General features: G+C 46.5%; 1 protein-coding gene across 1 annotated transcript in view; it reads right to left on the bottom strand.

Moving 5' to 3' along the window:
- The window catches only part of LOC132407358 (hemicentin-1-like), a 460,355-nt gene that overhangs the window by 41,808 nt on the left and 400,830 nt on the right, over window positions 1-17,717 (bottom strand). Inside the window, exons 83-88 of the mRNA XM_059993728.1 lie at window positions 17,172-17,385; window positions 13,616-13,750; window positions 8,266-8,456; window positions 6,241-6,322; window positions 2,848-3,117; window positions 875-1,045 (exon numbers count right to left, since the gene is read on the bottom strand). Coding sequence (XP_059849711.1) covers window positions 875-1,045; window positions 2,848-3,117; window positions 6,241-6,322; window positions 8,266-8,456; window positions 13,616-13,750; window positions 17,172-17,385 — 1,063 coding nt within the window. The remainder of the gene's footprint in view (window positions 1-874; window positions 1,046-2,847; window positions 3,118-6,240; window positions 6,323-8,265; window positions 8,457-13,615; window positions 13,751-17,171; window positions 17,386-17,717) is intronic.

Below are 17,717 nucleotides of genomic sequence, written 5' to 3' on the forward strand. Positions count from 1 at the left end.
CAGGACTAGTTCTGAAGTCCTGTTTACTGACAATTCCTGGTGAAGTTTGCAATTGAACAGGGATGTTAGGTATCAGAGGAAATCAGCCAAGCATTAAACTTGTCCATTTCAACAGAATCAGAATAATGTTTATTACCACAGAAATGTTGTGAAATTCATTGTTTAATGACAGTAGTACATAAAATACACTAGAAATATACTATAAATGACAATAAGAAATATAATAAATAAATAGTGCAAAAATGGAGCAAAATTAGTGAAGTAGTGTTCATAGGTTCATGGACCATTCAGAAATCTGATGGCAGAGGCGAGGAAGTTGTCCCTAAAACACAATGTGTGTCTTTAGGCTCCTGTACCTCCCCCCTGATGGTATTAATGAGAAGGGGGCATGGTACTGGGTGGTGGGGGTCCTTAATAATTGATGCTATCTTTTTGAGGAGCACCTCCAAAAGAGAGAAAGGTAAGACACAAAGTGCATAAACCCACATTTTATTTAAAGAACTCGACTATCCAATTTCTCGATTTTTGTTCATTGTCTTTGGACACATAACACATAAATGCTTCCTGACCTGCTGAGTTTCTCCAGCATTTTGTGTGCGTTACCCAGGATTTCCAGCGCCTGCAGTATCTCTTGCATTTAATACCACGTAAACATTTAGAAAGATGTGAACGGATGCCCCACAATGATATCATTGCAGTTCAGGCCAATAGATGGCGCTATACAGCAAGTTTTTGAACCTTTCTCAACTTCTACCAGCAACCTGAGCAGAGTTGGGATGTAGAAAACCTACAGTATATAAGCTTCCCCTTGGTCACTTGAATTATTCTCCAACCAAGAGGCTACTATTAACCAAAGGTGGCTCTTTGCATTTACCTTGACAATGATCTGCGTTACATTGTCTTGACTCAACATCCACTCCGTGACATGATCTCCCTCCATTGGCAGGCGAGGGGTTGTTACACAGTCGGATTCGCTCTTCTACACCTCTGCCACAGGTGACGCTGCACGGTCCCCACTCTAACCACTCAGAGAACCCTCCATGCACTTGAGAAAGAGAAAGAGCATCGTAGGTCATGGAGAGAATGGGATTGAGAGGGATAATAATGATTGAATGCCAGAGCAGACTCAATGGATCAAATAGCCTAATTTATCCCCTATGTCTTACATTCTAACTGGCTAGAGTGATAGGAGGGCAGAGTGGCCACTTACTGAGGTACCTACTTTAGAAACATAGAAATCTACAGCACATTACAGGCCCTTTGGCCCACAATGCTGTGCTGACCACGTAACCTACTCTAGAAGCTGCCTAGAATTTCCCTACCACATAGCCCTCTATTTTTCTAAGCTCCATGTACCAGTGTACATGGTTAGAAGGGCCGAATGGCCTACTCCTGCACCTACTGTCTATTGTCTATTGTAATAAAGTGGCCACTGAGTGTATGTCTGTGGTCTTCTGCTGCTGTAGCCCATCCACTTCAAGGTTCGACGTGTTGTGTGTTCAGAGATGCTCTTCTGCACACCGCTGTTATAACACGTGTTTACTTGAGCCTTCTCGTCAGCTTGAACCAGCCTGGCTGTTCTCCCCTGACCTCTCTCGTTAACACGGTGCTTTCACCCGCAGAACTGCCAACCTCTGAGTGATGTATAACCAACAACGCTAACGAAGTGTCCACAGTGTGTATGTGTCATCCGCAAACCCTTTTCAGAGGTTATAAAGAACAATCCTGGATATAATGTATGCAGATAATGCAAAATCACAGGTTTATCATGCCAATGTTTGTGCCCTACCCAAACCTTCTCTACCCAGACTTCTGTTTTCCTCTCTCCTTCATGAATTCCCCCTAGATGATTCAAAGTAACTTGATTTTGTCATTCCTCTTTGAAAAATTCAACTAGTTTTGTTAAGGATCTCTCCTTAACAAAATACTGACCATCTCTGACTCATCCTTAACTTTCCAAGGGCAGATCAAGCCAAGTCCCTCAGACTGCTTATCAATAACTCCCCTACCACTGATACTTGTTTCAGAGGCCTGTCTGGACCCTGCTACCCTCCTTGAATAAAGGGACCACATTTACTGCTGTCCATATATCTGGCCCCTCACCTGCGGCCAGCAAATATTTAAATACCTCTTTCAGAATGCCCACAATCTCCTCCCTTGCCCTTTTGGTATAGATCTCAGTGGACCCTAGGGATTTATCAATGTATGGGGTCACTAATACCTCCTTGGTTTTAATAAGAATATGTTCTTGAATTTCATTGTCCCTAAGTTCTCTAATTGCAATGTCTTCTTTAGTGAACACAGATGAGAAATATTCAATTAAAACCTTACCTAGATGCTCCCCAGGCAGACGGTCATTTTGGTGTCTAATCAGCCCTATTCTTTCCCTGGTTATTCTTTTTGCCCATGTTATGCTTAAACAATGCCTTAATCCACTCTGTCGAAGATATTTTGTGCCAACTCTTTGTCTCCTCACTTCTCTGTTATGTTCAGCTCTACGCTTCTATATTCCTGAAGGGCACCAGATGGTTAAACGGGTGAAGCAACACCATCTTCAATCCCCTATGAAGCACATGTCACCAATAACATTCCTGTGCTTGCCAAGACCAAACTAACGTCATTCAAATTGCTGGTCAGTAGTGTTTGAGAACGTATATAACAGGCCCTTCAAGAGAACTGCAAGGAGTTTTTGACTGCATAAGTTTCCTTCGGGTGCTCCGGACTCCCGCCTCATTCCAAAGATGTACTAATTAGTAGGTTGATTGGTAACTTGGGCTTAATTGGACTTGGCGGGGAGGAAGGGCAGGTTACCGTGCTGTATCTCGAAGTAAATGATGAGATTCCCACCTTGCATGGTTAGAGTTACTCTTACGAAGGCGTGACCCATGAGATTCCGCGCCACGCATTCGTATTCTCCCGTGTCTCCCCTCTCGGCCGAGAGGATCTGCAGAGTTGAGTTTGGGAGCACGGCCAGCCGCTGGTTCTCCCTAACTGGCTGTCCATTATGCGTCCACTCCACCACTGGCGGTGGCTCACCGGCTGCCTGGCAGTGCAGTAGTACTCTGTCGCCAACCCCCGCCACCGAGTCCAAGGGTTTCAAGGTGAACACAGGGGCACCTGTGGAGAGGGAAAACAAGCAATGCAAAGAATTAAGTCAAGCTGAGTAAAGCTGATAATGAGCAGAACTACCTCCGTTAATGGACAGCTCCTCTAAGAGGGCCACAGCCTTGCTGTTGGGTTTGGAGGTTTGCCTGCCTCAGTAACCCAGAGAGCTATGCCGGCTGCAGTCAGGACTTTATGCTTTGGCTCTTGGTAGGGTCACCCTCGCCAAACAGGTCAAAGGGTAGAGGCCAGACAAAAAATGAACCACCAGTCCTCCAAGTTTAGGGGTTCATCTCGGGGCCAACAATCCTGACTGGTCAAACAGAACTATTACGGAAACAGCAATGAAGAAACCTTGTGCATCTGAGTACGGTGCTATTCCCGAGGCTCCACTTGGGACTTGCATGACTGACAGTGGTGAAAACTGAGAGGAAGCTACTGACATGATGAAGGAAGCCCTGAGCACCACCAGAGATGGAGGGTCTTCATTGCTGCCCTAAACGCCAGCAGTAGGTAAGTAATGAACAAATAAAATGGAGGAAAAGCCCAGTTTATTCCAGTTTAGTCCATCACCAGATGTGGACATTGTAGACAATGTTGATGTTTGCTGTCCATCAATACTTGCCCATGAATTGAGAAGGCAGCTGACAGTCAATCACATCAATGAGCCCTGAACCACACATGACGTTGGCAATCTCTTCTCTTGGAGGATATAACTTATGGTCAACCTTTCTGTAATTCACTTATGAACCTGTCCCTCCCTGAATCTCCTTCCTGGCATTTATCCATCCAAGCTTCTCCCTCACCACCATTCTCGGCCCACAGTCCCTCCAGTTGAGGCAATACTTGCCTGTGTGTCTCTCGGGGTTGCCTATTGTATCTGATGCTCCTGGTGTGGCCTCTTCTATATCACTGGGACCCAACAAGACTGGGGGATTGCTCTGATGAACACCTTCACTCCATCCACCGCAGAAGGTGGGATTTCATGATGCCCACTCATCACAATTCCAACATGTCGGTCCATGGCCTCCTTTACTGCCACGATGAGGACACACTCTGGTTGGAGGAGCAACACCTCATATTCCATGTGGGTGGCCTCCAACCTGACGGCATGAACATCGATTTCTCCAACTCCTGGTAATATCTCCCTTCTCTCCTTTTCCATTCCCCGCTCTGGGTCTTCTCCTAACCTGCTTTACATCTCCCTCCAGTGCCTCTCCTCTTTCTCTTTCATTGTTCCCTGTCCTCTCCAATCAGATTCCTTCTTTTTCAGCCCTTTACCTCTTCCACCTGTTACCTCCCAGCTTCTTACTTCATACCCCCTCAGCCACCCACCCAGCCACCTTCCCTCTCACTTACCACCTGCCGGTTTGAACTCCTTCTCGTCTCCCCAACTTCTTATTCTGTCCCCTTTCTTTCCAGTCGGAATGGGATCTTGGCCTGACATGACAACTGCTTATTCCCCTCCATAGATGCTACCTGACTTGCCAAGTTTCTCCAGCATGTTGTGTTTGAATGGCTAGTCAGCCGTTAAAGGTTCATTCTGGATTTCAGTAGCTATAACCTCAGTCACTGTGTGGGAGGGGGGAGTTACTCTTCCGTTTGTTATGAACTAATTTGTTTGAGATGGGATGTTAAGTCTACAGCTCCATCGCTATGATGACCAAGAAGGTGAAAGGTGAATAGCTTGGGATAGGACATCCACAGAGCATGCTCGCTGAAAGAGAGGATTGTGGGAGAAAGCCTTTTCTTTTGATAGTCAGCTGATGTAGGGTCTCTTGTCTCATTCCTCTCAACTGGCCAGTCTTGTTTCCTGAGCAGCATTTAGATTAGAAAGTGAATTCCAATTGAGTTGGACCTGTTCATTGATTAAGCACTAAAAACAAGGCACACATATTGAGAACACAGTGCAAAGCGTGTGGAGGCGACCTTCCTTTGAAAAATCCCTGTCCTTGAGGAATTTTCTTTTTCCAAAGAAGTGCCGTTCATGCATTATTCCCATGCATGAGCTCTGTCCAATCTTCAGCTATTTTACCAAGATTAGGCCTGGGACAGAGGGCCCCAAATTCCAACATTTCAATGATCACATCACCCCTCACTGAAGTGTTCAATACTGAGGGTCCCCTCAGGCCTCCTGTCCAGCTTGGCATCAGACTTGGCCAAGAGAAGTCTACACTACTACTGTTGTTAGGTTCCTGTACTTAATCTGTACAGTACTCTTAGAACTTTGGAAGAAACGAGAGCAGACCTTATTTGAATGTAGAAGATCACAAGTGGGCTTTGACAGGGTAGATAGTGGAGGTATTTTCACTTGTAGCAGAGACATGAACAAGGGGGCATAGCAACAAAATAAAGGGTCAGTCATTTAAATGTGTAGAAATTTCTTCTCTCAAAGGGTAGTAGCCTCTGGAATTCCTTGCTCCGAGGGTATAGGAGGCCAGATCATTAAATATACTTCAGTTGGAGATGGATCAGGTCTGAATGATCGAGGAATTGAGGGTTATGAGGAACTGACATAGAATAGGAGTTGAGCCCAGCATAGATCAGCCACAATTGGTAGCCCCCTTATTTCTTTGCTCTGGTGGTTCCATTACCTGGGAATATAGCTCAGTGAGGCAAAGCTCTGTCTGTGCAGCGGTATTTGCACCCAGGCTTTGGAACAAGAGTCCCCAAGTTTGAATCTGGCTGGCTCCTCGCACACTTTCCATCAGTGCTAGGCTGAGTGTTAAACTAGCAATCCAGCCTTGTTAAACAGACGAATGCTGAAGAAATGGCACTGTTGCAGCTTGAGTCGCCAAACAAGGAACTTCATCCTTTTTAAAAAAAACAACTTTACTCTAATTCAGTAAAATGCCTCGTATCTCAGAAGAACCTCAATAGAACTGCAGATGGTGGAGGCTGGAGTAACGAACAAAACGCTAGAGAACTCAGTGGGTCAGGCTGGATCTGTGGAGGGAAATGGACAGTCAACATTTCACGTTGAGGTCCTTCATCTGAACTCATCTCTGGTTCTGTCAGCTGGAGGGGATGAGTTGCCGGGATTAACCCTGGCATTGCTGAGCCCACTCTATGACCTTTGAGTGATAGCGGAGCACCAGTTGCCACATAAATGGTTGGGTGGAGACCACGTAAACTTACTTTGCAGCATTAGGGTAACCTTCCGCTCAACAACCCCGGCTTCGTTCTTTGCAACACACTTGTAATCGCCTGCATCTTCATTCTGTTGAAAAGATGTGGGACAGTCAGTGAAAGAAAATATGGACAGGTTGACTGCTGGGGTGGGGGCACCAGGGGAGTGAACGTGCAACTCTCCAAAACTAAAACAGGGGAACGTACCTGTCAGGGCCTCCTGGACCAGATGCCAGACAACGCGTCTGCTCCTCACTTGCCTAGTCTGAACTTGGGCAGAGCATGCTTACTGAATGGAGGAGTGTGGGAATAAGCCTTCACTATCGGCATTCAGCGCACCCAGGGGCTACTTGCCTCACTCTCTGGGACCAGCCAATCGCACGCTGCTTGGAAACTGTCTGGAAGCAAGCTAGGCTCTAACAAGCACGTCGGATCTTTAGCCAAACCAAAAATATGACTGCAGAAATCTGTGGACGCAGCCAACCATTTTCGTGGAAGGCTCTTTTCTATGAGTCGCTTGTTCATTCATCTCTCCCCACCAATCTCCCTCCTGGCACTTATCCCTGCAAGTGGATGAAGTGATACAATCTGCCTATTCACCTCCTCCCTCATCTCCATTCAGGGCCCCCAACAGTCCCTCCAGCTGTGAATCTGTTGGGGTTTTCTACTGTATCCGGTGCTCCCCATGCAGCCTCTTCAACATTGGTGAGACTCGACGTAGATTGGGGAACTGCTTTCTCGAGCACCTTTGCCCCATCCACCACAGGCAGGCACCACAGTCGTTTTCATTCCAGTCCCCACTCCCACTCCGACATGCCATTCGTGGCCTCCTTCACTGCTAGGATGAGGCCACCCTCAAGCTGGAAGAGCAGCACCTCATATTCTGCTTGAGTAGCCTCCAACCTGATGGCACGAACATTGGTTTCTCTAACTTCTGGTAATTGTTTTGCCCTCCTCCTTCCCTGTTCTTCATTCCCCACTCTGGTTCATCTCCTATCTCTTCTTTTCTCCTTACCTGCCTATCACCTCCCCCAATGTCCCCTCCTCTTCCCCTTTCTCCCAAGGTCCACTCTCCTCTCCTATCAGATTCCTTCTTCTCCAGTCCTTCACTTTTTCAACCTATCACCTCCCAGCTTCTCACTTCAACCCTCTCTCCCACCCACCTGTTTACACCTGTCACCTTCCAGCTTGTACTCCATCCCCTCCCCCCACCATCTTATTCTGGCTCCTTCTCCCTTTCTTCCCAGTCCTCATGAAAAGTCCCAGCCCAAAACGTCAACTGTTTATTCCTTTCCATTGATGCTACTTGACCTGCTGAGTTGCTCCAGCATTTTGTGTGCGTTACTCTGGATTTCCAGCGCCTGCGTTGACCCTGGGCTCTATTCTCCTTGGGACCACTCGGCTGGAATGCCCCAGTGGGACTTCAGGAGTAAACAAAATGCCCACAACCTCAGGGGGGAGAGCATGACATGGAGCAGTAACAAGATCGGGAGGACATGTCGGAAATGGATTGTTTCAGTTCTGGCTGCCTCGTTATAAGGAAGGATACGGAGACTTTAGAGAAGGTGAAGAGGAGATTTACCAGGATGCTGCTTGGCTTAGAGAGCATCTCTTCTAAGGAAAGATTGAGCAAGCTAGGGCTTTTCTCTTTGGAGCAAAGGAGGGTGAGAAGCAACTTGCCAGAAGTGTATAAGAGGCATTGATAGCGTGGACGCCAGCGCCTTTCTCCCAGGGTGGGAATGGCTAATTTTAAGGTGAATGGAAGAAGGTGTAGGGGTAGGTTTTACTTATACAGGGAGTAGTGAGTGTGTGGGATGCCCTGCCAGAGGGGGATAAACTAGGGACATTTGGGAGACTCTTGGGCACAAGGAAGAAAGGAAAACAGAGGGCTATGTGAGAGTGTGGGCCGAAGGGCCTGTGCTGTACTCTACTGTTCTCTGTCCTAAAGCAGAGGAAGAAAGGAGACAGAAAGGAAGCTGAGGAGGAGAGAGAGTTTAAAGCTGGCTTTGTTAATCGGAATGAAACAGGACTCACCACAGTCCTGTAGATTGCCAAGGAACCGTTGTTCATTTGCCGAATGCGATTACTGATGGTCAAGGGGCTGCCGTTTTTATTCCAGTTGATTGATGGTACTGGATCTCCGCGGGCATCGCAGTTCAATATGACATTCCCCCCCAGCGGTTCCATCTGGTAGGCGCTGACCTCTCCCAGGAGAACCGGGGCCTCTGAGCAGTGGAACAGAAAAGCAGCTTTCAAAGCATAACCTTTGTGGGTCAGGAACCCTCTCTGGGTGTAAGATTGATGGACTGAGAATATAAAGCTGATAAGACATTGGTCAGACCACACTTGGGAGTATTGTGTGCAATTCTGGGCCACATCTGTTCTTGAGGAGGCTCATGAGAATGATCCTGGGAATGAAAGGGTTAACCTATGAGGAGTGTTTGATGGCTCTGGGCCTGTACTTACTAATAGAGGTTAGAAGAATGAGGGAGGATCTCATTGAAACCTATCCAATGTTGAAAGGCCTAAACTGAGTGGACATGGAGTGGGTGTTTCCTATAATGGGGGAGTCTAGGATAAGAGGTTGCAGCCTCTATTTAGAACAGAGATGAGGAGGAATTTCTTTATCCAGAGGGTGGGGAAACTTTGGAATTCGTTGCCACAGATGGTTGTGGAGGTCAGGTCATTGGGTATATTTAAAGCAGAAGTTGATAGCTTCTTGATTAGTCATGGCATTAAAGGTAGAAGGAGAATGGGGTTGAGAGGCACCGGATGGGCCGAATGGCCTAATTCTGCTCCTACGTGTTATGGTCTTTTGGAATGAAGCCTGCTGAGGAACACCAGCAATTCCTGTTTTCTTCTTCCCAGGAACACAGCTTCTGCAATGTTGTCGAAGTTTGACCTTGTATTTTTTTCTTTGAATGGATTTTTGAGTGTGGCCATGGCTGATGGCAACATCTTTCAACCCCGTCCCTGACCAGGGGTTTATCTGGGCCATATCAGTGGGCAGTTAATAATAAAGCCACACTGTCACAGGCTGGAAGACGTGTCGGCCAGATTGCATAACGATAGATTTCCATCCTCAATTGATAGGAGCAAACTAGATGCGCTGCTACGACAGTCTTGTACCTATAATGTCACCCTTTTAATTTTGGATTAATTAATTAAATTTTAATCTCCCATCTGGTGAGACTTAAAATCCAATCGCCACAGGACCTCTGCAGTGTATAACATTGCAAATTGAGTTAATTAAACAGTCTTGCTGCTTTGTGCTACTGGGGAACACTAATCATCTCAATGTGAGGTTCTACATTTGCATTAATCAGCTACAATTAGCTCTATCATTCTGCCTGTGACCATGTTGTTGTTACTCATAAACTGCTTGAATATTGCACCTTTGATTACTCATGCTACTACCACCAGGCAGGAGGTCCCACACCGCCAGGTTCACCCTTCAACCATCAGGCTCCTGAACCAACGTGGATAACTTCACTCACCTCAACTCTGAATTGGCTCCACGACCTCACACATACACAACAGGCAACCCGGGTTCAACTCCTGCTACTGTCTGTAAGGAGTTTGTACGTTCTCCCCGTGGATTTCCTCCGGGTGCTCCGATTTCCTCCCACAGTCCATTGATGTACCGGATGGTAGGTTAGTTGACAATAGGTGCAGGAGTAGGCCATTTGGCCCTTCGAACCAGCTCTGCCATTTAATGTGATCATAGCTGATCACTCACAATCAATACCCTGTTCCTGCCTTCTCCCCATATCCCTTGACTCCGCTATCTTTAAGATCTCTATCTAACTCTTTCTTGAAAGCATCCAGAGAATTGGCCTCCACTGCCTTCTGAGGCAGAGCATTCCATAGATCCACAAATTTCTGGGTGAAAAATTTTTTCCTCAACTCCATTCTAAATGGTCCATCCCTTATTCTTAAACTGTGGCCTCTGGTTCTGGACTCCCCCAACATCGGGAACATGTTTCCTGCCTCTAGCGTGTCCAATCCCTTAATAATCTTATACGTTTCAATCAGACCCCCTCTCATCCTTCTAAATTCCAGTGTATACAAGCCCAGTGCTCCAATCTTTCAAAATATGACAGTCCCGCCATCGGGAATTAACCTCATGAACCTACGCTGCACTCCCTCAATAGCAAGAATGTCCTTCCTCAAATTTGGAGACCAAGACTGAACACAATACTCCAGGTGTGGTCTCACCAGAAGGACTGCAGAAGGACCTCTTTGCTCCTACACTCAACTCCCCTTGTTATAAAGGTCAACATGCCATTAGCTTTCTTCATTGCCTGCTTTCAGTTACTTTCAGTGACTGATGAACAAGGACACCTAGATCACATTGTACTTCCCCCTTTCCTAACTTGACACCATTTAGATAGTAATCTGCCTTCCTGTTCTTGCCACCAAAGTGGATAACCTCACACTTATCCACATTAAACTGCATCTGCCATACATTTGCCCACTCACCCAACCTATCCAAGTCACCCTGCATTCTCCTAACATCCTCCTCATATTTCACATTACTACCCAGCTTTATGTCATCTGCAATTTTGCTAATGTTACTTTTAATCCCTTCATCTAAATCATTAATGTATATTGGAAATAGCTGCGGTCCCAGCACCAAGCGTTGCGGTACCCCACTAGTCACTTCCTGCCATTCTGAAAAGGACCCGTTAATCCCTACTCTTTGTTTCCTGTCTGCCAACCAATTTTCTATCCATGTTTGTACCCTACCCCCAATATCATGTGCTCTAATTTTGCTCACTAATCTCCTATGTGGGACCTTATCAAATGCTTTCTGAAAGTCCAGGTACACTACATCCACTGACTCTCCCTTGTCCATTTTCATAGTTACATCCTCAAAAAATTCCAGAAGATTAGTCAAGCATGATCTCCCCTTCATAAAACCATGCTGACTTGGACCAATCCTGTTACTGCTATCCACATTTCATCTTTTATAATTGACTCCAGCATCTTCCCAACTACTGATGTCAGGCTAACTGGTCTATAATTCCCTGTTTTCTCTCTCCCTCCTTTCTTAAAAAGTGGGGTAACATTAACTATCCTCCAATCTCAGGAACTGATCCTGAATCTATAGAACATTAGAAAATGATTACCAATGCATCCACAATTTCTAGAGCCACCTCCTTAAGTACCCTGGGATGCAGACCATCAGGCCCTGGGGATTTATTGGCCTTCAGTCCCATCAGTCTACCCAACACCATTTTCTGCCTAATGTGAATTTCTTCCATTATCCTAGGTCCTCTGGCCACTATTACATCTGGGAGATTGTCTATGTCCTCCCTAATGAAGACAGATCCAAAGTACCTGTTCAACTCGACTGCCATTTCCTTGTTCCCCAAAATAAATTCACCCGTTTCTGCCTTCAAGGGCCCAACTTTGATCTTAACTAACTTTTTCCTCTTCACACACCTAAAGAAGCTTTTACTATTCCCCTTTATATTCTTGGTTAGCTTACCTTCGTACCTCATCTTTTCACCCCGTATTGCCTTTTTAGTTATTTTCTGTTGCTCTTTATAAGTTTCCCAATCCTCTGGCTTCCCACTCATCTTTGAAGTGTTATACTTCTCTTTCATTTTTATACTGTCCTTGACTTCCTTTGTCAGCCACGGTTGCCCCCTACTCCCCTTAGAATCTTTCTTCCTCTTTGGAATAAACTGATCCCGCACCTTCTGAATCATTCCCAGAAATACCTGCCATCGTCATCCCTGCGAGAGTATCCTTCCAGTCGACTTTGGCCAGCTCCTCCCTCTTGGCTCCATAGTCCCCTTTGTCCAACTGTAATACTGATGCTCCCTCTCAAATTGTAGATTAAAACTTATCATATTATGTTCACTACCTCCTAATGGCTCCTTTACCTTGAGTTCCCTTATCAAATCCGGTTCATTACACAATACTAGATCCAGAATTGCCTTCTCCCTGGTAGGCTCCAGAACCAGCTGTTCTAAGAATCCATCTCGGAGGCACTCCACAAACTCCCTTTCTTGGGGTCCAGTACCAACCTGATTTTCCCAGTCTACCTGCATGTTGAAATCCTCCATTACAACCGTAGTATTATCTTTGCGACATGCTGGTCATGGTTAATTGCCCTGTGATTAGGCTGGGGTTAAATTGGGGGATTGCTGGGTGCCGCAGCTCAAAGGGCCGGTTAGGCCGACTCTATGCTGTATCTCAATAAAGGAATCAATAATCAAGGCAGCATTTACAATGACCAGTTAACTTACCTGTTACATCTTTAGACTGAGTGAGAATACTAGAGGACCCAGAGAAAACCCACACATTCTGTGGGGAGGATGCACGGAGAGCCCTTACAGAATGAAGCTGGAATTGACCTTCAAACTCCAGAACGCCCCAAGCACTAACCACCATGCTACCGTGGTACCCATATTTAAACCACTAGTCGTGCAAAGAAATTTCACCTTATTAGAGTCTGTATTTCCTTAGGTTTATTTGTAATCAATAACAGCAGAAAATATTAGGAAGACACATCGGTCCAGGCAGCACCTGCAGAGAGTGAGATGCAGCTAACGCTACAACCCCCTGACCTTTGTTAGTGTTCATCTTTAATTACAGTTTCTAGTTCTAGCTGTATCTCTGACTTCTTCTGTGCCTTCACAATACAGAATGCGTCAGAACGTTCTCAGCTGGGATTACGTGTCAAGTAGCGGTCAATCAATATTCCAACCTCAACTTCCTTACGTTCAGTTGAAGAGTCAGCAGACTTAATTCAACCAAACTAACTAAAATATTTAGGTTAATTACAAAAGATATTAGTAACCAGTTGGGTATATAGTAATTTGATAGAAGGTGTAAAGGGGACTCGAGAAATAAACACTTCACCCAGGAAATGGTGGTGGTCTGAAATGCATTGCCCAAAAGGATGGCAGAGCCATCCACACACAGTCAAGCACTACTCAGGCAAACACCAAGGGAGATATTATCTGCAGGGTCACAGGCAAGAGCTGGGAATTGGGATTGGCCAGGATGTGCTTGATTCGACATGATGGGCTGAACAGCCTTTGTCTGTAGTGCAACATGTTTTGCTCCTGAATTGAAACTCATCCTGCTGAAGTCACCCTTAGCTTATTTTTAACCCTGACTGCATATATCTAGTTAGTTTAAAAAACACTAGATTAAATGAACTGGATTAAAGTATCTGGCTTTGATATGTTCAGGTTTATTTGAACTAGAGAGCCAGCCATTATCCTTCACCTTGTGATAAAAACAATTACTGGATCCTTATTCCCATAGTTGGAATGTAAACATTGTCCTCAAACTGGGTCATTGTTATTCCCAAGATTAATGGAAAGTCATTATTGTTCCCATCAGAAAGAAAGGATCATCTTACCTTTCACGTAGACAAATCCAATGGCTCTAATCACCCCCACGGCATTCTCTGCCGTGCACACGTAAGTACCAGAATCTTCTTTGGAAACCCTTTCTATCATCATTTCACTCAGGCCTTCAGTCTGTGAAGCTTTCACTAAGTGTCGAGAGAGGGAGAGAGTCAGAATGATTGTGCTCTGGCTGACGATATTGTGTCTTTGGAGTGGGCCGGGTGGAGATATGTCTCTATGGAAGGAGGTGTAAGGTGCTGCTTCCCTCTGCTAGCCTGCAGGCCACCCTTGGGCAAGGTGCAGCACCTGCTGAGCCCCTCGACCAGGGTCACGTGAAGCCACAGGAGCAGGTGTGGTTGGTCAGATGAGCAGCTGGTGCATATCACCAAGCCCTTGTTATGCGCCATCTGGTGCCAGGCAGACAGTCTCCGAAGAGTATCGATAAGGGCTGGGGTCACCCGTCTTGTAAAGACACTACCCAGAAGAAGGCAAAAACAAAGTTTGCCAAGAACAGTCATGGCCCAGAGACCATGATTGTCCACGCGAATACAAAACGACGCATAATGATGAGGATGAGGCCAGGGTTGACTGATGTGGGGTTTATCAATAGCTTCCAAATGGGAAGTATATCCCTGACATTCCGGACCCACTTCCATTTCTACTCCACCCACCACTCAGATTACAGAGCATTGATTTTCACAGTCTCTGCTGGCATGCATGGATGTTGGTGACAGGTTCTTGATTGCTTAGGGCATGAAGGGGTACGGGGAGAAGGCAGGAGATTGGGGCTGAGAGGGAAATTGGATCAGCCGTGATGAAATGGTGGGTCAGACAGTCTAATCCTGCTCCTATATCTTACGGTCTTATAATGGTATTTGTTTATTACAGCTACATGATACAGAGAAAAGCTTTGCCTTGCACACTCTCCCTACAAATCAGATCATGACATGATGCACCTAGGTAGAATAAGGTAAACCAGTTAAGGCAGCAGGGTAGACCAGTGGCTAGCATCACGCTATTACAGTGGCAGCAACCGGAGTTAATTTCCCACCACTGTCTGTGAGGAGTTTGTACGTTCTCCCCCATGATGGCGTGGGTTTCCTCCCAAAGACGTACAGGTCATTAGGTTAATTAGGAATAACTGGGCAGTACATGCACATTGAGCCAGAAGCACCTGTCGCTGCGCTGTATCTCTAAATAAATAAATACAAATAAATAATAAGAATAGAGAATAAAATGCAAAAGCAACCGAGAGAAGCACAGTTCAGCGAAATGAAGAAGTGCGAAATCACAACGAGGTGGATTGTGAGGTCAGGAGTCCATCTTATTGCACGGGATTGAATATGTTGGGACTTTATTCCTTGAAACATTGAAGATTGAGGGGAGATTTGATACAGGTATACAAAATTATGAGGGGTATAGATAGGATAAGCGCAAGTAGACTTTTTCTACTGAGGCTGGGTGGAACTACAACTAGAGCTCATGGACTAAAGGTGAAAGGTGAAATGTTTCAGGGGAACGTGAGGGGAAACTTCTTCACACAGAGGGTCGTGAAAGTGTGGAATGAGCTGCCAGCACAAGTGATGCATGAGAACTCAATTTCAACATTTAAGAGAAATTTGGACAGGTATGTGGATGGTAGGGGTATGGAGGGCTATGGTCCCAGTGCAGGTCAATGGGAGCAGGCGGTTCTCACCTATCACCCTACCAGCCCCTCACCTATCATCCTACCAGCCTACAGACCTCACCTACCACCCCACCAGCCCCTCACCTATCATCCTACCAGCCTACAGACCTCACCTATCACCCTACCAGCCCCTCACCTATCACCCCACCAGCCCCTCACCTATCATCCTACCAGCCTACAGACCTCACCTATCACCCTACCAGCCCCTCACCTATCACCCCACCAGTCCCTCACCTATCATCCTACCAGCCTACAGATCCAACATATAATCCTCCGCAACTTCCACCACCTCCTACGGGATCCCACCACCAGCCACATCTTCCCCTCCCCCCCCACTCCCTACGCGACTCCCTTGTCCATTCATCCCCCCATTCCTCCCCACCGACCTCCCTGACTTATCCCTGCAAATGGAAGAAGTGCTACACCTGCCCCCACACTTCTTCCCTCACCACCATCCTAGGCCACAGACAGTTCTTTCAGGTGAGACACCACTTCACCTGCAAGTCAACTGGGGTGATATACTGTATCCGGTGCTCCCGATGTGGCCATTTATACATTGGGGAGACCCGCCGCAGACTGGGAGACCGTTTCGCCGAACACCGGCGCTCAGTCCTCCAGCAGTGGCGGGATCTCCCTGTGGCCACACACTTCAATTCCACAGACCACTCCCACTCTGACATGTCTGTCCATGGCCTCCTCTACAGTCAAGATGAGGCCACACGCAGGTTGATGGAGCAATACCTTATCTCCCGCCTAGGTAGCCTCCTTCCTGCCGGCATGAACATTCAACTCACAGACCTCCGTTGATACACCTGCCCCCCCCCCCCACCCCATCCCTATCTATAATTTTAGTCTGGTTCTCTTTCTCTCTCCTTTTCCCCCCTCACTACAACCCCCCCCGGCCCTACCTTTCTTTCTGTTTTATTTCCCATAATTCTCCACCTTCTCCCCAGCCCATTTCCCTCCAGCCTATCACTTCCCAGCTCTCTATTTCATCCCACCCCCCACTCCTTATCCCCCCTCAACCATCCCATGTTGCTTCACTCCTGATGAAGGGTTTCAGCCCGAAACGTCGTCACTACCTCCTCCCATAGATGCTGTCTGGCCTGCCGGGTTCTGCCAGCATTTTGTGTTTTTTAAGGTTGGAGGATGAGAGGTGACTGGATAGAGGTATATTAGATGTTGAGGTATAGACAGAGAGTCTTTTTCCTCGCGTGGAAATGGCTAATATGAGGGGGCATAATTTTAAGGTGACTGGAGGAATGTATAAAGGGGATGTCAAGAAGTAGGGTTTTGTTTTACATAAAGAGTGGTGGATGCAAGGAACATATTGCCAGTACTGGTGACAGAGGCAGACACATTAGGGATATCTCAGAGACTCTTCGGATGAAAGATGGAAGGCAATGTGGAAGGGAGGGTTGGATTGATCATGGAGTAGGTTAAAAGGTCGGCACAACATCGTGGGATTATGAGCCTGTACTGCTCTACGTTCTAGGTTCTAAGGTGTACCATTGGAATGCAGGGGAAATCAGCCTTTGGATAAGCAAGTGGCAGGGAACGTCAAAGAGCTGATTATCCTGTCCTGTTCCATTATTGTGAGGTATGATTTGGCCTGAGATGTGGAAGAACCAGTCTGGACTCTGTCCTGGATTCACTGTTCTGGACAAACCTGTGCTACTCAGAATGGAGGGCAGAATAAGCAACAATTCACCGTGTAGCCTCTCCCGTGAAGGAGAGTCAATGGGTGAAGGAGGCAAGTCTAGCGTGGGTGTCAGTGAAGCAGTCAAACAGCGCATTATGAAATATTGCATATGCTTTAAGATGACACCTTTGCTCAGCATGGGGCAGGGTTAGAACGTCACAGCTTTCCCCCTCCATACCTGTAATGGGCTTGTTATTGAAGGTCCAGCTGATGGAGGGAATTGGGAGCCCCTTCGCTGCACATGTCAATAGCAGCCTTTCACCCTTGTGGAGAGAGACGTCAGCAGGGAGCTCGGTGAATGCTGGCTGAACATTCACAGACAGGCGAATGTGATGGCTGTCCTTGCCGACAGGGTTGACTGCTGTACAGGTGTAGACGCCCACATCCTCTGGCTGGGACAGCAAAGGAAAGAATGCCGGTTATTGACCTCAGCTCCCTCTCAGACTTCTCCAAGCACACTGAAATAGAAATATCTAAGTGACATAGGGATTGTTGAGGAGGGAGAGAGATTCCCTCTGCAGCTCTCCCCAGACAGGTGACATTTGCTCCTGGTAGTAATTGGCTGACAGTATGAAAGCACAAGAACTGCATTGAAATTAAATCATCACCTTGGAGCATTTCAAAGCAATGTGAAAAGTATTCATTCAGTCACTGATGCACCATCAATAACTCACTCTGAGACGTAAGACAAGATATCGGCTTTTACTGACTGGAAGAAGGAACA

This window comes from Hypanus sabinus, chromosome 18, assembly GCF_030144855.1.
Source record: "Hypanus sabinus isolate sHypSab1 chromosome 18, sHypSab1.hap1, whole genome shotgun sequence".
In the NCBI taxonomy this organism is placed as follows: domain Eukaryota; kingdom Metazoa; phylum Chordata; class Chondrichthyes; order Myliobatiformes; family Dasyatidae; genus Hypanus; species Hypanus sabinus.